Below are 21,726 nucleotides of genomic sequence, written 5' to 3' on the forward strand. Positions count from 1 at the left end.
AATCCTTCCACACGGAGTGGCCTCATTTGTGAAACATTACAATTTGCCACCAATGGTTAAATTGTTGCTTTAAAGGGAGCTGGAATTACTTCACTTATTGGATTTAATTCTCGAGATGAGCACTGGGAATTGTACGCGTCCGGCCGCTAGGTGGCGGTGCGGCGATATGGTGTCTTTTTCCTCGCTCCGTTGAGTACCAACGAGAAAGGGCAGCGGGGTGCTGTCACTTTGGCGGAGAGCTTGCGAGTTTGTCCTCCTCCCGATGACATTGTGACCTCGCGGTTCTTCTCCTGCCTCGGCCGGCGATGCTCACGCTGTTTCGCCGGAGCCAGCGCTCCGCCCGCGGGCCGGTTGACTGGGCTCGCCGCGCGAGCTCGTGTCCCCCGGAAGTGAGCGCCGCGCACGTTCGAAAGACTTTCGTGGACTACTTCGAGCGAGAGCACGGACACGTGCTGGTCCCGTCGTCCCCGGTCCGGCCCAGGGGGGATCCCAGTCTGCTCTTTGTCAACGCCGGAATGAACCAGGTCGGGCCGCGGGCGCAAATGCAAAAGCAAACGCTACCGGAAAGATCCGCCGGCGATCTGGTGGCCTTTCAAAATAAGAGCCTAAATCTGCTGCTAAGTGCTAGCTTGCTAGCCAGCTAACTAAGTGTCTCAAGACTTTTCGTTTTCTTCACGAAAACGCTATTTTGGCCATTCCGTGTTGTGACTTTACTGAATGCTGTGCGAGTTTCGTCTAAAGTCAAGCATGAATTGCTTTCCGCGAAACCAGCATCATGAAACCGATCTTGGAAGCGAGCAATTATTGAGCAAAATTCAGACTTTTTTTTTATAGAACTTTCAATGTACAAAACATATTGGCATAGTACATTGTTAACGCAAAACATAAATATAACAGACAATCCTCAAGAAAGTATCACAAAACAATACATAAGATAAATACAATAAATGAATAACAATAACCATAAAAATAATAAAGAAATGAAGGAAGAAAGAATCCCTAGAACCTTTCAGCAAGGTTCAACTTGCCTAATCGAAATAGTTTCACAGCATTTTTCTTCGTCTATTTCAAGAATGAAAATTAATGACAGTTCTTTATGAAAAACATAACATTTAGGTTTGGATTTGATGTATCCATTTTTATGTGTAAAATATTTTCCGATAATGATAAGTGTGTTATTTACGAGGTCACGGGGTCATTGTTTGACAGACACAGTTTCTTTTGACAGAACGATTGGGCAGTTTAGGGAACAAACAGTCGTACTGATCTGGCCAGAAATTATTAACAAATTTGCAGTCATAAAATAGGCGTCGTGTTGTTTCAATGTCTTGATCACAGAATAAACAGTTGTTGTGGTCCAAATGAAAGCGATTTCTTAAAAATTCACCTTATTGAAAAATTTCGAATGAATTTCTTTTGCTTTTGGGGGAAAGGTTGAGTAAAAGGAAGAAATTTCCGGGGTGGGACCTTTTATTGTTTGGTCTTGTTGTCTTCCTCGGTCTGATAATTAAGAAACTCGTGCAATGTTGCAAAGGTACTTTTTAGTGTGTGTGTTTTTTTTGGGGGGGGGGCGGGGGGGTGTCTATATGACCTTTGAGATCCGTGACCGGTAACCTTTCTAGACATTGCAACATGTACGTGCGAGCTATCCCATTTCCGCAGCAAATTGTTTTCTGTGGTACTCATGCTTGCATTTGCAATCGATGAAGTCGAGGAAATGATGTGTGGCTCACTTTCACACACGCACACTCATTGCAATTCATGCTGGCAAAGCAACGACGCGTCAAAATACACCACGTTGAGCGGCAACAATTTTCACACTTTTTAAATCAGTCCATGTGTCAAGGTTACAAAGACACGATCCCGCTTTCGCAAAGCAGCGAACATTACAAGACATGAGCCACACTTGCTTTCTTCTTCAAAAAAGGCTCGCAAAAAGACACACCCTCGTTTTCATGCACTGGGGTTTCTTTCTTTCAGTTTAAGCCCATCTTGTTGGGAACGGCGGACCCTCGCAGCGCCATGGCGTCGTACCGCCGCGTGGTCAACAGCCAAAAGTGCGTGCGGGCGGGCGGCAAACACAACGACCTGGACGACGTGGGCAAGGACGTGTACCACCACACCTTCTTCGAGATGATGGGCAACTGGTCGTTCGGCGACTACTTCAAGGTAAAAAGCCACTCGCTAGTCAGGCGGCCGCGTTGTGGTGCTGTTGGAATGTGCCGTGGGTCGAGCTGCCGACTTTTTATGCGCGCGCCAAATTGGTCACATCGTATCGACGTGCAGCGGGCATTGCGCTGGCCAGGCCAAGTTGTCAAATTCCACCTATTGTTAAATATGACATCTTTTGAGTTTTATGCACTGAAATTGATCGATCGTCAGTGATTTTAATTTTTTTTTCCTGTATATTCCACTGCAGAGAGAGGCCTGCATCATGGCGTGGACGCTGCTGACGGAGTATTATGGGATGGAATCCGACAGGCTGTACGTGTCTTACTTTGCCGGCGACGCCGCTTCGGGTCTGCGAGCCGACGAGGAAACTCGGCGCATCTGGTTGGACATCGGGTATGTCGATCACAGGGGCGGGGGGGGTTCTCGCGGTCGGCGGTGTCGGCTGACGACCTTGACCCGCCTCCTCAGGGTTCCTCAGGCTCGCCTTCTTGCGTTCGGGCCGAAGGAGAACTTCTGGGAGATGGGCGACACGGGCCCGTGCGGCCCGTGCACCGAGATCCACTACGACCGCGTGGGAGGCCGCGACGCCGCCCCCATGGTCAACGCCGGCTGTCCGGACGTGCTCGAGATCTGGAACCTGGTCTTCATGCAGTACAGCAGGTACGCGACGCGCACTCCTCATGCTACGATATCGCTACGCTCTGCAGGAACGTTGTGCGACCACAGTTGGAAGCCCAAACTTCAGCCGTCACCAACAAATCTTTTCCGGATCCGTTATTCTGTCGATTGCTCAGGTTCTCACCACCGCCATGACCCCATCGAGGTTGACTTTAATTTTTTCTTGCGAATATCTGACAGTGATAAATTCACCCCACAGCTCATGAATGAAATTTCTTGACAAAAATGAAATCAAAGGTCATTTTCCATCCACATACAAAGTAGTCGCGGCACGATGGCCTCACAGTAAGACACAGCAGAGGTCGTGGGCTCGATCCCGGCTCCGGCCTTCCTGTGTGGAGTTTCCTGCCGTGCCTGCTCCGGTTTCCTCCCACATTCCCAAAACATGCACGGCAGGTCGATCAAACACTCTGACTTGTGTGAGTGTGAGCGCGGATGGTTGTTGGTCTCTGTGTGCCCTGCGATTGGCTGGCCACCACTTCAGGGTGTTAGCCCCGCCTACTGCCCGAAGACAGCTGGGATAGGCTCCAGCACCACCCCCGCGATCCCTGTGAGGAGATGGATGGATGGATAAAATGTCGTCAAAGTTCGATGTCGTGATTTTCTTTGTTTATTTCATGAACGTGTCGAGTTTTGCGAGATGAGGTCAGCGCTGGTGTTTTTGCCGCGCATCCGTCAGGGAGCGTGACGGCGAGCTGCGCGCCTTGCCGTGCCACAGCGTGGACACGGGATTGGGTCTGGAGAGGCTGCTCAGCATCCTACAGGGGAAAAACTCCAACTACGACACCGACCTCTTCAGCCCGCTGATGGACGCCATCCATCAGGTACTCGGCACCAGCGCGGCAACACGCGTGACCACGGCAGCGGCTGACCGCGCACGTACTCGTGCGTCTTTCTCCTCAGCGAAGCGGCGTGCCCCCGTACGGCGGCCGTACGGGTCCTGAGGCGCAGGTGGACACGGCGTACCGGGTGGTGGCCGACCACACCCGCACCCTGGCGGTCTGCATCGCCGACGGCGTCCATCCTGGCATGTCGGGGGCCGAGTGAGTTGCGGGCAGAGCGCGGGGTGGGCGGGGCCGCACCCGACGCGGTGTCACGTCTGCCTTTCTGCCTCCTCTCAGGCTGGTGTTGAGGCGGCTCCTGAGGAGGGCGGTCCGCTTCTGCACCGAGGTCCTGCGGGCTCCCCAGGGAACGCTGGCAAGCCTGGTGCCGTATGTGGCACGCAGCCTGGTATGTTCGCGTACTTACTTGCATTGGGCACGTTCGAGGAGAAGACAAAGGAGACGAACACGGGTTATGAATAAGGTTGGAGGCTGGAGGGCGAAAGGGTGGGGGAACTGACCTTCAAAAAAGGCTCAAGTGCCCAGCTCTGTTTAGAACGGTTCTGGTCGTAACACACACACACTCTTAACAGCTGTTGTGGTCGCATGCAGGGCGACGTGTATCCGGAGGTGCGCCGCGAGGCAGACAGGGTAAGTCCACCCAGCTGGCGGGGGGACGTGATCCAACAGGAAGTGGCTGACGGCAAGCGTCTGACAGGTGATGGAGGTCATCAATGAGAACGAGGATCACTTCCTCGCCAATCTGCGGCAGGGCAGCAAGCTCATCCGACGCACACTCCAAAGCGTGGACCCGCAACGACCGCTCTTTCCTGGTGAGTTCGCTCACGTTTGCTTGCTTCATGCTTACGTGGCACGACAACGCAAAATAGTAGCAACGTTACGGCCACGGCAGACTTGTTTTTTTTTTTAAGACGTGTCGACACAAAAAGACAACTGAACGTTGAGCATTTTGTCTCCAAAATGCTCACCAAAACAGCATCATTTTGTCTAACAACAGTTGGTTGGCTTAAAGCTAGCGTACACCACAGACAAAGTGATCATCAACATCACAGAGAATTACATTCCATGTCGTTTAATGGAAGCAATCGCAGCCGAACCTTTGATTCATGCTAACGCTAATCATGTTGCGGCGCGGCAACAGACGGCTTGAGCACCAACGGTGCAACAACATGTGTCCTGACCATAAAACCGAGCTCACATTCATATATCCTTCATCCGTGGCGTCGAACGACTCGGTTTGTGACGTAGCAACAAGCGGACGTGTTTAAATGCCGCTTGAGCTGCCTGCAGCGGCCAATCGTTTTGCCGCAAGGTGTGTCCTGCCCGTGGGATTCGTCATGCCTGCTAATGTAGCCGCGATGATTCCGTCTTATACTGCCTCCTTGTGGTCAAGGCGGGTACGGCACAAGCAGTCCCGTTCAAGTGTGCGCGTGCGTGTATTGATTGAATTTTTTCGGCGAGGATTCAAAAAAGGTTCTTCCCTTCGCTTGAGATCCGAAAGCAAGTCAAGTTGCGTGAGGAGGCCCCGGCCTAGCGAAAATGTTGCGCCTTGACTCAAGGCGGAGCTCACGTGTGCTTTGCGGCGCCTTAGCATCGGTGGCGTGCTCGCTGCACCGGGACTTGGGCTTCCCGCTGGACCTGGTCGAGCTGATGCTGGACGAGAAGGGCGTGTCGCTCGACCGTCAGGAAGTGGAGCGGCTCGTCGGAGAGCAGCGCAAGGTGGCGCCCGCCCGCGCGCGCCGCTTTGAGGCGTTGACGTTGGTAAAAATGCAATGTCACGGATGGTGTCAGGTGTCGTCGGAGCGGGCCGGCGCCGACGCTCGGGTGACGATGGACGTGGTCGCCCTGGCCCAGCTGCGGGGGGAGGGTGTGGCCCACACGGACGACAGCGCCAAGTACGAGTACACTGTCCAGCGGGAGCGCTACGGTGCGTGCGTGCGTCATGATCCAAATCCTCGCGACCGGCGGCGACATGGCGTGCATTTTGCTCACAGTGTTCCCTGCGTGCCGAGCGCGCGTGCTCGCTCTGTTTGACGGCACGGCATTGGTGTCTCAAGTGGAAGCGGGTCGACGCTGCGCCGTCATCCTGGACCGGACCTCCTTCTACGCGGAGCAGGGCGGGCAGGATGCCGACCGCGGCTACTTTGTACGGGACGACCTGCAGGTCAGTGGACGGGGAGTGCGTTGCCATGACGACGTGGTGGTCGCGCTCCTCCCTCGCCGCCTTCACGTCCTGTCTGTCAGGAAGTGCCGTTCTCCGTGGAGCACGTGTCGACGGCGGGGGGCTACGTGATCCACCAGGTGACCGCCACCGACACCCTCAAGACCGGAGACCACGTGCACCTCCATCTGGACCAGGTGATTGCGTGGACTTCACGGTTACACAACGCAAAAACACACGTAAGCGTGCAGGCACACGCGGCGCACGCGAACGCCAAATCAAATGCACGGCAGCGCAACGCGCACAAAGCCCAAACCCAAAAAATCACGCGCACGGGTGCTTTGAGTTCATGAAAAGTAACAAAATGGAAAACATATTTTTGTTGAAGAAATCAAATGAAATGATTGAAATAAATGAAAAGTAAACAAAATGTTTCCATAACAAACGGGCAAAATTGATTTCTTTGGATATTCACGGTCGAACGCTCGTCCGGGAGTTGTCGTCCTCTTCAGAAAGTCCAAAAAAGATGACGTCGCTCCTCGCTCACCTGCGCTTGACGTTTAACGTCAGCTAAAAAATGCGTTCCCTCTTTTGCTTCATTAAAAAAAAAAAAAAAGGGACGTGACGAGTCCGCCCGAGTTTAAAACTTTGACTTGAAGTTGGCGTCTCTGCAAACAAGAATTTGGACGCATGCAAGCGCTTCAAAGTGGAGTCTTTTTGTTTTCAAAATAATCTAGTTGAGTTTTTACTAAAGGGTACTTACTACCTTTTTTTTTTTTTTTTTAATCTTGAACACTAGTAAAAAAAAATGTTTTGATCCATCAGCTCCTCAACTGGATACAAAATGTGCGACGGAGCTCTTTGTCTCGACGGGCAGCTTCCTCCTCCTCATTAGCGACATTTAGCAACACGTGAGCCACGTCGTCACGGCCTGTCCTGTCTCCAAAAACCGCCGCTGATATATGCCAAGTGTCCGTGTGGTTTTGAGACGCTAGACAGCAAACGTCCAAATGACGACTTCAAGATGGCAAAAACGGGCAATCGAAATGTTGCAAAACGCGTTTTGTGCCGTTCGCAGGCTCACCGCGTGGCGTGCATGAGCAACCACACGGCCACGCACCTGCTCAACTTCGCCCTGCGCGACCTTCTGGGTCCGTCCGTCCACCAGAGAGGATCGCACGTGTCCGCTCGGCGCCTTCGCTTCGACTTCAGCGTCAAGGTCGGCCAACGAGCCGCTGCAAGTGGCGCGTCGGCGGCGCTAGCGCTAGCGCCGCTGACGCGCCGCTTCCCGCGCAGGGTTCGCTGAGCGCCGATCAGCTTCAGCGGGTGGAGGCGTGCGTTGACGCGGCGGTGGCGGCCAACCAGACGGTGCACGTCCAGGACGTCCCCCTGACGGCGGCCATGGCTATCCAGGATGTCCGCACGGTGGATGAGGTGATTGCCGCCGCCGCGCCGCAAGCCGCCGTCTGCCACGTCCCGTCCACATTGACTCGCCGTCTTCAGGTGTATCCCGATCCCGTTCGAGTCGTCTCGCTGTCGGTTCCGGTCTCGGAACTTTTGGACCAAACTGCTGTCGGGCGAACGTCGGTGGAACTCTGCTGCGGAACGTGAGAGCACACTTTTATTGGGAGAAGGCCCGAGCGCTCACTTTGACTCCGCCCCCATCACGGATGCGTGTGCGTGTGTGTCAGTCACCTGGCGCGGACGGCCTCCATCGGCAGCCTCGCGATCGTGTCCGAGCGGCAGCTGGTCAAAGGCATCAGTCGCATTGTCGCCGTCACGGGAACTGAGGCCATTCGGGTCAGTACCAGCGCGGACGAGGTTCCCCGCTCCCTCGTCGCCAATCTTGGCCTAGCTTAGCATGCCGACAAATTGTGCGACACGTGCACTCACTCAAGTGCACACGCGGTCGCAAGTTAAGATTCGGTTAGCTTAGCCCAGCCACCGCTAACGTGTGGCGCAATTCTATTTGGAGGCTCGAGAGGCGGGCCAATCGCTGTTGGAGGTCGTGGACTCCCTCGCCGCCAGGATGGCGGGTCCCGCCGCATCCCGCCTGGACTCGGCCCAGAGTCTCGCCAAGGAAGTGGGCGTGGTCTCCGACGTAAGTGGCCCCGCGCTTTGGTCGCCGCTCCTTGGGCTCTGCTCGTTTATCGCCTGTCGCGTCTTCCAGGCGGCGGACAACACGCCCATCCCCCAGTGGCTGCGAGGGGTACTGCAGTCACGCCTCAAGGCCATGCAGAGGCGGAGCAACACTTTGGTCAGGAAGCTCGAGAGCGCGCAGGTAAAGCCTTTCCAAATGGCAGCTCCACTTCCCGTCGGCAAAGCTAACTGGCGTGCTCAACAGGCGGCGGATGCAGCTGGGGCGGTGCTGGCCGACAGCAAACGGGACGTTCTGCTGCTCAGCGCCGTGGGGGCGCCGTCCTTGGCGGTAGGTCGACGTATGCTGGTGAAGCTCGTCCCGCTTGACGTGTTTGGCTCGAGCCTTTTGATGCTTTCAGGTCCTGATGAAGACGGTCAACCTGGTGAGCTTGGCACGTCCTTCCGCTCACGTCATGCTGCTGGCCCGCCAAAAGCATTCTGGGAAAGTCCTGTGTGCCTGTCAGGTTCCCAAGGTAACACCATCAATCACCTGCGGGGGCGCTGTTCAGAAGCGTCTGATTGGCCAGTGTCTTGGCGTTCCCCTTCAGGACTCGGCGCTCTCGGCTTCCGATTGGGCGACGGCCGTGTGTCGGAGAATGGGTGGCGACGGCGGTGGCTCGGCGGCGGTGGCGCGTGGAACAGGGAGTAGCGACGACATCGCCGAAGCGCTGGCGTGGGCTGAGACGTTTGCTCGCAATTGTCTGCCGACGTTAACGTGACGGAGTCTGCAACAGCTTCTTGCACAACCAGCTGGTGGGGGGCGGGGCCCAAGCTGTAAACATTGATTGTGGCGATGATGATGATGAGTGGAAGCCCCGCCCACAGGTCAATCCTATTGGACAGTAACTTCCTTTGTGTATTTCAAGATGTCAGTTGTCCCATTTTTGAAGAAAGGGACGCAAATCATGCAAATATTTTTGTAAATAATAATCATGGTGGTGAAAATGATCAGTATCTTGATAGCGCTGCCAAGATTAGTCGACTAATCGCGACGTCGTCGACGGTCCAAATGGTCGCCAATTAACTGAAGCAGTCGGGGCAATTTCGAGTGTTCAATCGGCCTGCCATGCATGTTTTTGGAATGTGGGAGGAAAGCCACGCAGGCACGGGGAGAACATGCAAACTCCACACAGGATGGCCGGAAGCCTGGATCAAATCCACGCCCGATGCTGTCTCTCACTGTGAGGCCATCGTGCCCCCAAAATTATCATTTAATCGTGAAAATCTGTGACTACGTTTACATACAGTCAATAAACCGCTTAAAATTTTGAATATTGGCAGTATTTGGGTTTTTAAAAGCCATGTCAACGTGCGCAATAACCCAAATATGCCGTTCTTCGGGTTTTTAAAATTCCGATTATCATGCCTGGGTAATTCATTTTCGAACCATACGTGTGCGTGGAGAAGCTGATCGGAATTGCACGGAACATCTACGCATGCTCAACTGCAAGGAATCTCGGTCTTTTTAGTACAGGAAGTTTTTTTTTTTTTTAAATATATATTTTATTTAAGTTTTTTGAGCATTGAAAGTTACAAACACTCACAGAGGATAATACAAATTCGGTAACAATATATAAAGTAAAATCGATATGTTACATAAACAGAGGGGATTCATAAGTATAAAGGTAAAAAACACAAAGGAGCATAAGGAGTAAAATCCAAACAATAGATATTTAGTAATGACTGTATGTATTCTTGCATTATTGTTTCTATTTTCTGAAGGCAAACGAACACGTTTGTAGTTTAATTGGAACAAACGAGCGAGCCCAACCTGAAACTCCGCTGTGCAGTTTCGCTGTCCACCACCGGGCGGCACTGTTGTAATATGTATAATATGTACGGGGGCAATGCGCGTCCAACTTTTCTCTACAAGCGGCGCCCCTCCCTCAAACAAAGCAAAACTTTGCTCTCCTCTGTGATGAGCAACTTTATTTGTTTCTTCATCCTAAACTAGAGCGACTCAAGTGAGTTGAAAACGAAATGTTCGCCATGCTGTCAAGAGCAACACTCGATTGCTTTGTGACAAAAACAAGAAACAACCACGCCCAAAGCATAAAGAACCATTCGGCTTTTAGGTGGAGACCTTCCATTCTCCGTACGAGCCTATCGGAGCTGACTTCCGGTAGTGGGCGGGGTTCACACGTCCAAAACATTTTTGGGTGTTCAAACTAACAATGACGCGTGACTCAAGGCGACTTTTGGAGCCTTGGTCTTCCCTTCATCCACACTGGAATTAATTTGCGACTTTGCGGAAGCGGACCCGCCCGCACACGCACGAACGCACGCCTCACGGCCCCGCCCCTTAAACAGGGCGTGGGTTTATTTGCCTACGGTGACGTCACGCGGCGCAGAATCCCACACAGCCGAAGTTTTTCCAGGCGGGCGAAAAGTTGATCGCAGCCGCCGAACTTTTTCTTCTCGTCGCCATGTCCGGCGTGGCGTCCACCCTGGCCAAGAAGCGCGCCTTGGCGGCGGGCTTCGGCACCAACCAGCGGGCCGTCCCCTTCCTCAACCAGAACTTTGGCGCACTGCGGGCCCAGTGCCTGAGCGGCGGCAGACTTTTCAGCGACCCCTCCTTCCCGGCCGCCCCAGAGGCGCTCGGCTTCAAAGAGCTCGGACGCAACTCGTACAAGACTCGGGGAGTCACCTGGAAGAGGCCCACGGTAAGGCCGAGCGACGATGGGCAGGGGAGGGCGCGGTCGTCGCGTCTTGCTCCCTTCCTTCCTTCTTTCGTTCGTTTGTTTGGAAAATGGCAAAATTGTATCGGAAGGTCGATTTTTCGGGTGATTGACGCCGCTTGTTTGTGCCCAATCAGGAGCTGGTGTCCTCACCTGAATTCATCGTGGGAGGAGCCACCAGGACCGACATCTGCCAGGGCGCGCTCGGTACGTCCCCCGTTGGCCTGCCAACCTGTCAGTCAGTCAGATTGTCTGTCTGTCTGTCTGACAGCCGCATATGAGTGTTTGTGTTCTTCTCAGTGCAACGTCAACAGGCACTCTTATGTTGCACACTGCCGTGTTACGAAAACACACACAAGACAATCACAGAATATGATTAGCATCGTAAACATGAGCGATTGTCAAGCGATGCGCCTCGTCCACAACCGTACAAATCGCATCGGGCGCTGGTGTTTACGTTCTAATATATTTCAAGAATACTTAAGAACAATTCAAGTCAAAATGAAAAGAGAATGGATCTTCATGCTCGATGAGGACATCCGTTTAAATGGCTCTTGAGTCGGTGACCTCGTCGCTTGTCGTACTGTGATGGCGCCAAGGACAGTCGAAGCGCCCGATGTCTGAAAGCTGTGTTCAAAATTCACCAAAATGCGTGTTGGCATCTCTCTTCATGCCTTTGTAAACCTCTGAAAAGCTCTGAAAATATGACCGATATTCGTGATTATCAACACGCTCAACTTGGCTGGGAAATCACAATGCCCCGCCCCTTTCCTCCAAGTTCCCAACGGATGTGGCGCGACAGTACCGTTGCTCGTGTTACACAAATATAGACAGACGTCCTTTTTGGGGATGGCGAAAGAAAAGTTTTGTTTTGACTAAGCGAGGACAAAAGTGTGTTTTCGTCCGTCCCGAACTGGCTCAATTGCCGACTGCGTAAGACGTAACTATGGGGGGGGGCTCGCGCACATACGTCAAACTGTTCACCCCGATGTGGGCACCCGCAAGGCGAACGAGCTTCAAAAAAGATTTTCGGAATGATCAAATCTCCCACGGCGTCATGCCATGGCGCTTTTTTTGTTCGTTTTGTTTTATTTTTGGGCGTGGTGGCGATGAACTGGTGAAATGTAAGGACGGAAGCGCTTATGTTATGAATAAGAACGGAGGACGGAAGGGTGGCCAAATGGTGGACGGAGGACGGCGGACGGACCGGCAAAATCCATTAAAGTGCTGATTTTTGCTATTACATGCAGTACATTATCTCTGCATTGTGGTTGGAGCTGAGCAAGTTTATAAATGCATCACGCGCACACACACACGCACGCGCACGACCCCAAACCTGGCACACACACACTGAAACGCAACACTTGTATGTGTCAAAAAACCTCCCGTTACACATCAACAACATTTCTTCTGCTGTCTCACACACGCACACACACACACACCCTCACACTGCGTGTGCGTGCGTGCGTGCGTGTGTGTGTGTGAGAGAGAGAGAGAGAGAGATGAGTCACTGGCTGCGTGACTCATTTTTTGTTTTCTCATGTTGGAATGTCTTCTGCCCACAGCTTTTTTGTGTGTTCCAGCTTCAAAAAGCACACGTGTGTGTGTGTGTGTGCGTGTGTGTGTGAGTTGGAAAAAGGAAGCGTAACTTGAACAAACTCCTGAAGTGACAAAACGTGTGGCGTGCTTGTCCAAACTTGAACGTGCTCGTGTCACATTGTGTGCGTACTTCCTGTCAATCATTTTGACATTTTACAGATGGTGATGGGCGGATCTCATTTCTGAATTTGCTTGCTTAGCTCCTCCCACCGGCGGAGCAAACAAGATGTCGTTTGGTGGGACGCCAATGAAGAAGGCAATCTTGACTCGAGCATGTTTTTTTTTTTTTTTTTAATCCCACGGCCAACTGCAAATCGCCTTGAAACTTTGCTGCAGCCGCGGCTCTCGTTTTCGCGGCTGTCTCGGTTGTCCCGACTCAGCACCGTCTGATTGGTTACACGCGCCGCCACGGCACGGCAAACAGCCAGTCAGCGATGAAGCGTGCCCGACTTTCAGCGGCGGCGGCGATTCCGCCGCACGGGGAACGAGAATTTGCTCACCACTTGAAACGGGCTCGGATTGCGTCGAAATAATCGACCGGACATCATCGGAATCATTTGGAATGCGATCAAAACGCGCACAAGTCGAAGGAACCGGACTCGTCTTTGGTCACCGACTTCAGCCTACTGGCGTGATTTTAGACCTAAAGTTGTCTGAAAACAAAGGCTAAATTTATAACGACTATTTTTTGTTTTCCACAGACGTCATTTGTAAGTCCAGAAGTACAAAATAAGCGCCCATGCTGCAGCATTCAAGAGGATCTTGAAGTCATTTTACGCTCAAACGGCGCCCCGCTCGGCAAAATGGCGATATTCCAAATCGAAAGGAAAATCTAAATATCGCAATTGGGGTCGTTTTTGGAAAAAAAACCGGCGACAACGAGCGACACGCTGCCCGCGTTGCCCCGAAGGATGTCGTGATTGACAGGCAGGAAGTGCACATTTTGTGGGCGTGTCTAACAGTTGCCGTGACAACGCAGGTGACTGTTGGCTGTTGGCCGCCATCGCATCGCTGACCCTCAACGAGTACGTGATGGCTCGCGTCGTCCCTGACGACCAAAGCTTTCGAGACAACTACGCCGGGATTTTCCATTTCCAGGTCAAAGGTTACACTCGCACATCTCATCCGTGTTTGTGACGCCGGCGTATTTGTGCCTCGCATTTTGGTGTATTTGTCGTTAGGGGTGACTGCCATGTTTGCTGAAAACGATGTTTGTGCGCGTGTATTATTTGAACTTTTATCATTGAACCTTGAGTGATGACACACACACACACACACACACAATTGTGCATGGATGTTACACACAATTCTGTTCTATACGCACGTACATACTGTCGCTCTTTCATGTTACACACACACACACACACGTGGACAGTGAGCCCCATTATTGGTGTTAATCGACAACTTATTTGTGCTGTAGTTACACTCAGCTTACACTAGATGGCAGCAAATAATTTCAAATGGAGACGACCACCAAGCACGATGGCGCCGCAATCGCACACACGTGGCCGTCAAGCGATCCATCACAAACAAAATAGACAACCGACCACCCAACAAAGCGACACGAACGCCGTTTTCAGCAAATATCTCCTGTGTGCATGTGTGTACTTTGTTTGAACTGTGTGTGTGTGTGTGTGTGTAGTTTTGGCAGTTCGGCGAGTGGGTGGACGTGGTGATCGATGACCGCCTTCCGGTGAAAGATGGCGAGCTTCTGTTCGTGCACTCGGCAGAAGGTCGCGAATTTTGGAGTGCGCTTCTCGAGAAGGCCTACGCCAAGTGAGACTAAAACGCCCCCCCCTCCGCCCCCCCCACGGGCGCGTTAGCATGCGCACGTCATAGCGTCCATGTGCGTGTGCGCAGGGTGAACGGCAGTTACGAGGCCTTGTCGGGGGGCTCCACCACTGAGGGCTTCGAGGACTTCACGGGGGGCATCGCCGAGAACTTTGACCTCCAACGACCGCCAGCTGACCTCTTTGAAATCCTGCAAAAAGCCTTGGAAGCGGGGGCCCTCTTGGGCTGCTCCATTGATGTCAGTAGCTCACGCGCCCTCCCTCCCTCCGTCCGCACGCGCGTTTGTGTGCCGCACTATAACGGGTGTCTGTGCGCGTGCCATCAGATCACGAGCGCCGCCGACTCGGAGGCGGTAACGCGTCAGAAGCTGGTCAAAGGTCACGCCTACTCTCTGACCGGCGCTGTGGAGGTCAGAGGTGTCGTTCTTTCCGGATGCACAAAGCCATTTGGCCTCGAGGTGACCTCCGGGTGACTTCTGCGTGCAGGTCAACTGCCGAGGACGTCAGGAGAAGCTGGTCCGGGTCAGGAACCCTTGGGGTCAAGTGGAGTGGACCGGTGCCTGGAGCGACGGGTACGACGACGACGACGGCGACGACGGCAATGATGCAAAGGAAGCAATAGTGGCAGCGTGACCCCTCACCTTTTTCCGTCCCGGTAGGTCGTCCGAGTGGGACTCGGTGCAGGGAGACTGTCCTCACGCCAACGCAGAGGACGGAGAGTTCTGGTGAGCGTGTTGACGTCTGCCACACACAAACGCAATCTTATGCGTACATCTCACACACACACTCCGGCGTGTCCCGGGTAGTCCGCCGGTGGGACATGCCCCGAACGTCTCACCGGGGATGCCCGAGCCACCTCATCTGGCTCCTCCAACGCGGAGGAGCGGCGGCTCGACGCCGAGTCGCTCTCGGGTGGCCGAGCTTCTCTAAACTCATTTTGGCCAAAGGTGAGGGGAGGAACATAAATCGAGAGCGCCACTTTCTGGCTCAGCTCCTTCTTCACCACGAGCGACCGCTACGGCGTCCGCAGCAAGAGGCGGGGCCGGACACGCACGCGCTTGGAATGACTTTTATTCTCCATTTTTTTTTTTTTTCTTCTTGCCAGGATGTCGTACCGAGACTTCCTGCGTCACTACTCCCGCGTGGAGGTGTGCACTTTGACCCCCGACACCATCTTGGACGACTCGGTGAAGCACTGGAGCGTCAACAAGTTCGACGGCGCGTGGCGCCGCGGCTCCACGGCCGGCGGCTGCAGGAACCACCCCTGTGAGTTAGCGACGCGTCACAGCTCAGTTGGACTTTGTGGCGCTGGAGGTGACGCGGTGCCGTGCGCCCGCAGACACCTTCTGGATGAACCCGCAGTTCGTCATCAAGTTGGACCCCGAGGATGACGACCCGGACGACGGCGAGGATGGATGCAGCTTCGTGTTGGGTTTGATCCAGAAGAACCGAAGGAAGCTCAGGAAGCAGGGCGAGGACATGCACACCATCGGCTTCGCCATCTACGAGGTGACGCGCCCGCCCTCGCCTGCACGCGCGCGCGTGCTCGTGAAACGAAAGAAAACCTTCACACAACATCAGTTTGAGAAAAAGAAACGTGAGATTGTCGTGATCTGAGTGACGGGGAGCATGCAATTGCTGAAGAATAGTGGACCGAGCGTGGCGCCTTGGGGAACACCGCGCTTGACCAGCGTAGTGTCGTTTTTTTTTTTTCCTTCCCGGCTCGTCCCGTCTAGGCCAAAGAGCCCCAAACGTGTTTTTTCCTTTTTCCCTTCTCTGACGGAGGGCCGGGGTCAGTTTGTAACAGAAAAAGTGGGACCATCGCAGGGGTGCATAGACACAAACGTAAAATGTATTATTTCATGATCATTTTTTCAAAGCCACGCATTTGCAAATATTAATTTCTTTCTGGATTTCACAAGAACGTCCACGGTAGGTTGAAAACTCTGAATTGTCTCTCGCGTGATTGTGAGCGCAGGTGATCGGCCGCCTTTGTAACCGTCACTTGACCCTTTTTTGCCAGTCCGTCGTCCGCCATCTGGGTAGCCTTCTGGTGTTTTGCCCCCCCAAAAAAGTGTCTTGTGCGTGACGCCGCCGCGGGAGAAATGCTAACGGCAGAGGTTTCTTTCAACATCGTTTTGTGTTTGAAGAGACGTGAGACAGCAGCGTGCGTTCAAGCGTGCCTGTATTTCCTTATTGAGACATCACATAAGCCGCGCCTCCCACCTCAAAAAGGGGCGGGGGCAATACCGCAAACGCTAGAGCAATCGTTAGCTAGCTAATTTACGATTCAAATGTGCATACCTTCTTATGGTCAAACCGAAGTGGCTTAACAATTTGACTTCCTCTGCTGTTCTCTCGTCTGCAGCACGTTGCCGTCTCACGTCTCTTCAAACACAAACAGTTGGTGGTGGCGCTAAAGAACTTTTGGTCGCATCGCGATCACATCACACGCACGAGGGCCGGACTGAAATCCACCTCCGGCCTTTGTTAATTGAACCCTTTTTTTTAAAGTTGTCACCCCCCCCAAAAAAAATGGCCGTCCGGCTCTGTCAATAAGAAATGGCAACATGGTTGTGGAAGTTTTTACACTTTGTGACGCCACATGTGTTGTGTTTCAGCTTCCCAGACAGGTGAGCAGCGCAAGCACAGCGGCTCGAAAAGTTTTTGCGTGCAGTTGCCGTGCTAACGGATCCGGTGGCGGCGGCGGCGGCGGCTTTGTTTGCGCTTCAGTTCCACGGCCAGCGGCAGGTGCACCTGGACAAGAACTTCTTCCTGACGCACGCTCAGACGGCTCGCTCGGAGACCTTCATCAACCTGCGCGAGGTCAGCACCAGGTTCAAGCTGCCGCCCGGCGAGTACCTGGTGGTGCCGTCCACCTTCGAGCCGCACCTCAACGGCGACTTCTGCATACGCGTCTTCTCCGAGAAGCGAAGCCAGACCGTGTAAGTGGAGCCGGGCGAGTTGGGAGGGCGGACGGGTTTTGGGTGGGCGTGGCACGCGTCAATGGCGCCGCTGTCTGCACGGCGGCGGTGAGTCGAGTTTGTTTGCAGGCGGCAAACAACTAAACAAGGCGGCCCTTGTGCACCGGGGACTCATTTTCACTCACATCCAATGTGCGTGTGTGCGCGTGTGTGCGTGTGTCTCTCTGTGTGCGTTTCACATTTTCAGACCATTTGACGACCCGGTCAGCGCAGACCTTGATGATGTAAGTAAAGAAATGGAATTTAATAGTCTCTGTTGGGCGGGATTCGCACACTTCCAAAATGACAACTTTTCAGGAAATTAAACAAACCCCCAAAAAAAAAAAAGTTGCTACAAGACGTTGAATCGACAATTGACACTGTGGTACTTTGGCGCCCCCGAGTGGTGCGGCAAACAACCACAGTTGACTTTTTGAACATTTTTCTTCAACTTTTTTTCATTTTTGAAAATGAACCCATTTAAGAGCAGTAGCGAATGTTTTACTTGAGTGCGTCACAACATTACAACTTCTATTTTGTTTGATTTTCTCTTCTTCAAGTATTTTGTCTCCATGGACGACAGTACTTGGTGTTTTGTTCTCCCGCTGACTTTCTTCACTTTCTTAAAGGGACAGCGCACCACTAAACTGAGGCTTAAAGGGCAAATGCACCCAACAGTCTCTTAACAGTAAACAATTGCAAAAATAAGAAGGGGCAAAAGACTTTCTAAAAGATTGACAAGACTTCTTAAAGGTTTTGAGCATCCAAAAGCCTCAATCGATTCGGGGCAGACCTTGAGTATGAATTTGGAAAAAAAAATACTCAATTGACCAAAAATGGGAATTTCGGGGCCTTCGGCCCGACAGCCACGACCGCAAACGGATGAAAGCGGCGTCATTGACTCGGACTGACGTGGCGTCGCCTCGACAGGAACTCGTTCCGGACGACGAAGTGGACGCGGCTTTCCGAGGCCTGTTTGCCAAGCTAGCGGGACCGGTACGTCGCCGAGTGCGCTAACGCTCATGCTAACAGTCCGAGAAATGCTAACGTGTGCGCCGCTTCAGGACATGGAGATCTCTGCGGCAGAACTGCGGACCATCATGAACAAGATCGTCTCCAAGCGTGAGTTTGGCGACGGCGCTTCACTCCCGAGTCGGACGCTCACGCCGCAAACGTTTTGTCTCCTCTCCGCAAACAGGAAGTGACATCAAGACGAGCGGCTTTGGCATCGAGACGTGCAGAGTCATGGTTAACCTCATGGATGTATCCTTTTCGTATCGCGGCATATCGTAACGATCCTCGAAGAAGACGTACGCCGTGATTCTTAACGCCGCATCAGGAGAGCGGCAACGGGAAGTTGGGTCTGTCGGAGTTCGCCACCTTGTGGAAGAAAGTGCAGCGCTACCTGGTAGGATGGCTACTTTGAAACTGCGGCGGATGTTTTTGTCACGCCATTTCTCGGTCCCTGACAGTCCATCTACAAGAAGAACGACACGGACAACTCCGGAACCATGAGCACACCTGAGATGAGAGTCGCCTTCAAAGATGCCGGTCGGTCCCGCCACTCTAAATGCTAACGCTAACGAACCCGATGGTCACCTTCAAAGACTTTGAGCAGTTCCTGTCATTTGATTGCAGCAAATAATCCTCCGTCTATCAACTCCTTTCCGAGACCTCCCCTAATGCCGTTCGTCACCCTTCTGTTGAGGGAACTGCTTGACGTGTTATGTTTGGGTTTGCGTCGTAGGTTTCACCCTAAACAACGCCATCTACCAGCTGTTGGTAGCCCGCTATGCCGAACCAGACTTGACGCTGGACTTTGACAACTTTGTGGGCTGCTTGATGAGGCTGGAGATCATGTTCCGTAAGCTAACACATAACACCGCCACCAGTGAGCGAGCTCGAAGCTAAGTGCATTGTTGAAACGAAATTTCGGACGAGTGTGTAGTTAAAACAAAACACGCGCTGCTATTGCTAACAACCAAGCTAAGGCTTCACACGAGCTGCGTGGAGCATTAAAACAGGAGTTAATGTTGATTCACAGCCACTAAGTTCACAAATGAAGTTAAGTGTGAATGAAAAAAATGTGCCACTTAGCAATTGGTAAGCTAAGCGCGTAAAGCAAAAGTTCACACTAGTAAGTGGCTGCTAAGATAGCAACCAAAGCTAATTGCGATGCTAAGTCAAACGTTCCACTCGGTAGCGACTGCTGACGCAATGTCAAAACTTGAAGTCAAGTGTCGTTAAAATCTCATCTACTTCTAGTTAACAGCCGTTAAGTTAAGTTCGCCACCGAAGATAAGCGTGTTGTTAAATCTGTCCGCTAAGCTAAGTGTGTTGTGTGTGGTCAGGGATTTTCAAGAAGTTTGACCCGAACGACAGCGGATCCATCCAGCTCAACTTCAATGAGGTCAAAGTTTATCTCAATTCATCAAAATTGTTTTTGTGTTGTGATGGTCGCGTTGTCGTCATCTTTTGTGTCCTTGTCTCTTTAGTGGTTAAACTTCTCCATGCTCTGAACGGCCTTCAAGTTGCGGTGGCCGTGGCCCCGCCCCCTTCAAGAAAACAACTTCCCATCTCTCCACATTTTCACTTCATAAGCCGTTACGAGAGCAAGAAAAATCAATCAATAAAAGCTGTTTAAAACGCTTGCTCGTTGGCGTCTTACATGAAAAAATTAGCATGAATGCTCTTGTAACAAAAGAAGGAAAAAAAAAGGAGCAATGCACAGGCAAGCTTTGTCCAAATTTGCAGGCTGCGTCCTTCCTCATGTAGCCTTCGAGCACTGCATAAATTATGTGCGCCGCACGTGAGCACGACCAACGCATGGCGTCCTTTGCAGAGTTTTACTTTAGTTTAAACCCGCTTGTCGTTGGAGTCTGTTTTTTCATTTTATTTTATGCAACCATGACTGTGATTGGTCTCACAAAAAATATGAATTGATCATATTGTAATTCCAAACAAAACCTTCAAAAATGTTTCAAATGAGCAGTGAGCTCCATCTTGCTGCGTAACGTTCACAAACGCTCAAGAAACTCTTGATTGTGACATTTGCATCCATTTGGAGATTGGCTAGTGAGAGGAGATAAGCTGCACTTCCTTTCAAAATATTTGGTTAAAAGGTCCCGAAAATGTGTAAAGCGTTACCAGACTTTAATAATAATACGAAATACTGAGAGGAACTCGCTTGACTACTGGCTTAATGCCAAAATGTAATCTATTACATGTGACTTGGGCACCCCAACACTCTTGGAGATGCACGTTAGAAGAGCATTTTCGCTCTTAAAATGGAAACAAATGTCGAACCGCCACCGAGAAACCAATCCGACGCCTTTTGCGAGTGGCAACGCAAGATGGCCGCCGCTGCCAAAGGCCACGCCCGCAGATTTGCTCACAAGCAACAAGGTTAGCTTGTGTGCTAACATGTACTGATTTGAGCAGCGCTTGCTAGCATTAGCCTAGCTTCACCAAGCGGGCAAATAACGAATGTGATCGTCACGGGTGGAGGTTGGAACAAATATGCGCTGACAAAAAACGTTACAAAGACCAACTTCCAATGCGCAATTGTTTTATTTGAACTAAAGTAGTCCAACCTCCAGCGTCGCTCGCTCGCTCAGGAACGGCCCGGCCCGTCCCTGCCGGCGTCCGGAGCTCCGAGCAGGGTGGCGTGGGCCTCCAGCAGGGTGACATCGGCGTCGGCCCCCAAAAAGCGTCCGGTGAGCTCGGCGTCGTGCAGCCGCAGGCGGACCCTGGCGCCCAGCTGCAGTTTGTCGCCGTCCGCCGGCCGTCGGCACACAGCGTGGAACTTGGCGCCAAAGTCCACGTACAGGTCGTCGCCGACGACGTGGAAGATCCTCCCGACGACCGTCTTGTCTTTGGCCGATCCCATCTGGACGAGCGGGCTGCGGCGGAGGAGAGCCGCGAAGGTGGCGGCGGCGGCGGCGTCGTCTTCTTCGCGGGGACGACGGAGCTCCGATTGGGAGATGAAGGCGGCCGCGAAACCCGACTTGGGCTTGTTGTCCTCGGTGGAAGAGGAGAAGGCAGCCCGGGCCCCCGGGCCGGGGCAAAGGGGACTCCGCGGTGGGACCGGCGCGACCACGCCAAGCGCGCGGCGGCCGACAGCGGCGACCATCCACATGGCGGACATTTTGGACGCGGGCTCACGAGCGCCACGAGGCGCGCGCGCGCGGAGTCACTTACTTGCTGTTGTATGACTTTATTCGAACAATCTAAATAAATGAAAATTAATTTCGGACATTGAATATTATTTGGGCAAAATAAAGTGTGTCCGTGGTCACGTGTTGAGATGTTGGATTTATGTACGGAAAAAAAGAAATAGATAATTTCTCTGCTCTGCTCAAAACTCTATTTTGGGGAAAAGTTAGAAAGCTTAAGAAAGGACCCGTCCAGGATGATCAGGCTGCAATGGATGCCGAGTGAGCCGAGAGGGAGCTGATGGCTGCTGCGTTCAGGTGCTTTTGTTGTTTTAAAGAAACAGTGGGATGTGTATGGGCTGATATGTGTGCCACTAGAAACTGAATGTGAATATGATCGATTTGAATGTGAATTTCTTATATTTGAATTGAAAACTGAATATTGGCATTGAAAAATTAATTATTGAATTTATAACTGAATTATTGAATGACATAAATTGCATAATAGTTTAATTTGAATCTGAAATTTTCCATCTACTATTTATGTCAT

General features: G+C 52.3%; 2 protein-coding genes and 1 pseudogene across 4 annotated transcripts; 2 read left to right on the plus strand and 1 right to left on the minus strand.

Moving 5' to 3' along the window:
• The first annotated feature begins 139 nt into the window (after positions 1–139).
• On the plus strand, positions 140–8,940 carry LOC148332923 (alanine--tRNA ligase, mitochondrial-like). 2 transcript variants are annotated; one of them, XM_088303588.1, is made up of 22 exons: positions 141–524; positions 1,981–2,169; positions 2,420–2,565; positions 2,641–2,832; positions 3,530–3,674; positions 3,754–3,893; positions 3,972–4,080; positions 4,284–4,322; positions 4,390–4,504; positions 5,284–5,411; positions 5,484–5,619; positions 5,687–5,856; positions 5,937–6,050; positions 6,932–7,072; positions 7,150–7,287; positions 7,357–7,460; positions 7,545–7,653; positions 7,829–7,954; positions 8,024–8,134; positions 8,198–8,281; positions 8,352–8,465; positions 8,541–8,940. In XM_088303588.1, exons 1-22 carry the CDS (start codon positions 306–308, stop codon positions 8,709–8,711), a joined length of 2,940 nt encoding a protein of 979 aa, XP_088159714.1. In that variant the 5' UTR covers positions 141–305; the 3' UTR covers positions 8,712–8,940. The 2 variants fall into 2 exon arrangements, with proteins under 2 accessions (XP_088159713.1, XP_088159714.1); XM_088303587.1 differs by having other exon boundaries at positions 140–524; positions 5,284–5,619.
• A 1,230-nt stretch (positions 8,941–10,170) lies between these two features.
• Positions 10,171–19,673, plus strand: LOC148332924 (calpain-2 catalytic subunit-like). 2 transcript variants are annotated; one of them, XM_088302155.1, is made up of 21 exons: positions 10,174–10,655; positions 10,808–10,877; positions 13,249–13,367; positions 13,912–14,045; positions 14,130–14,298; positions 14,386–14,469; positions 14,546–14,631; positions 14,719–14,784; positions 15,165–15,325; positions 15,399–15,568; positions 16,681–16,692; positions 16,793–17,004; positions 17,231–17,267; positions 17,953–18,018; positions 18,087–18,144; positions 18,221–18,285; positions 18,362–18,430; positions 18,495–18,573; positions 18,770–18,886; positions 19,374–19,432; positions 19,518–19,673. In XM_088302155.1, the coding sequence occupies exons 1-21, from the start codon at positions 10,419–10,421 to the stop codon at positions 19,539–19,541; spliced, it is 2,094 nt and encodes a 697-aa protein (XP_088158281.1). In that variant the 5' UTR covers positions 10,174–10,418; the 3' UTR covers positions 19,542–19,673. The 2 variants fall into 2 exon arrangements, with proteins under 2 accessions (XP_088158279.1, XP_088158281.1); XM_088302153.1 differs by having other exon boundaries at positions 10,171–10,655; positions 14,130–14,469.
• Positions 19,674–20,573: 900 nt separating this feature from the next.
• Positions 20,574–21,186, minus strand: LOC148332925 (small ribosomal subunit protein bS1m pseudogene; annotated as a pseudogene).
• Between the last annotated feature and the right edge of the window lie 540 nt (positions 21,187–21,726).

Source organism: Idiotropiscis lumnitzeri, chromosome 8 (assembly GCF_059441095.1).
Source record: "Idiotropiscis lumnitzeri isolate Australia: NSW breed Sydney's pygmy pipehorse chromosome 8, RoL_Ilum_1.0, whole genome shotgun sequence".
Classification (NCBI taxonomy): Eukaryota; Metazoa; Chordata; class Actinopteri; order Syngnathiformes; family Syngnathidae; genus Idiotropiscis; species Idiotropiscis lumnitzeri.

Excerpts from the sequence above, each read along its gene's own strand:
- LOC148332923 (XM_088303587.1), top strand. The coding sequence starts at position 306 with ATGCTCACGCTGTTTCGCCGGAGCCAGCGCTCCGCCCGCGGGCCGGTT. Across the intron at positions 3,894-3,971 it reads CCTGGCATGTCGGGGGCCGA|GCTGGTGTTGAGGCGGCTCC; the intron begins GTGAGTTGCGGG and ends GCCTCCTCTCAG. Across the intron at positions 4,323-4,389 it reads TGCGCCGCGAGGCAGACAGG|GTGATGGAGGTCATCAATGA; the intron begins GTAAGTCCACCC and ends AGCGTCTGACAG.
- LOC148332924 (XM_088302153.1), top strand. The coding sequence starts at position 10,419 with ATGTCCGGCGTGGCGTCCACCCTGGCCAAGAAGCGCGCCTTGGCGGCG. Across the intron at positions 15,326-15,398 it reads CGGCTGCAGGAACCACCCCT|ACACCTTCTGGATGAACCCG; the intron begins GTGAGTTAGCGA and ends GTGCGCCCGCAG. Across the intron at positions 18,286-18,361 it reads TCATGGTTAACCTCATGGAT|GAGAGCGGCAACGGGAAGTT; the intron begins GTATCCTTTTCG and ends ACGCCGCATCAG.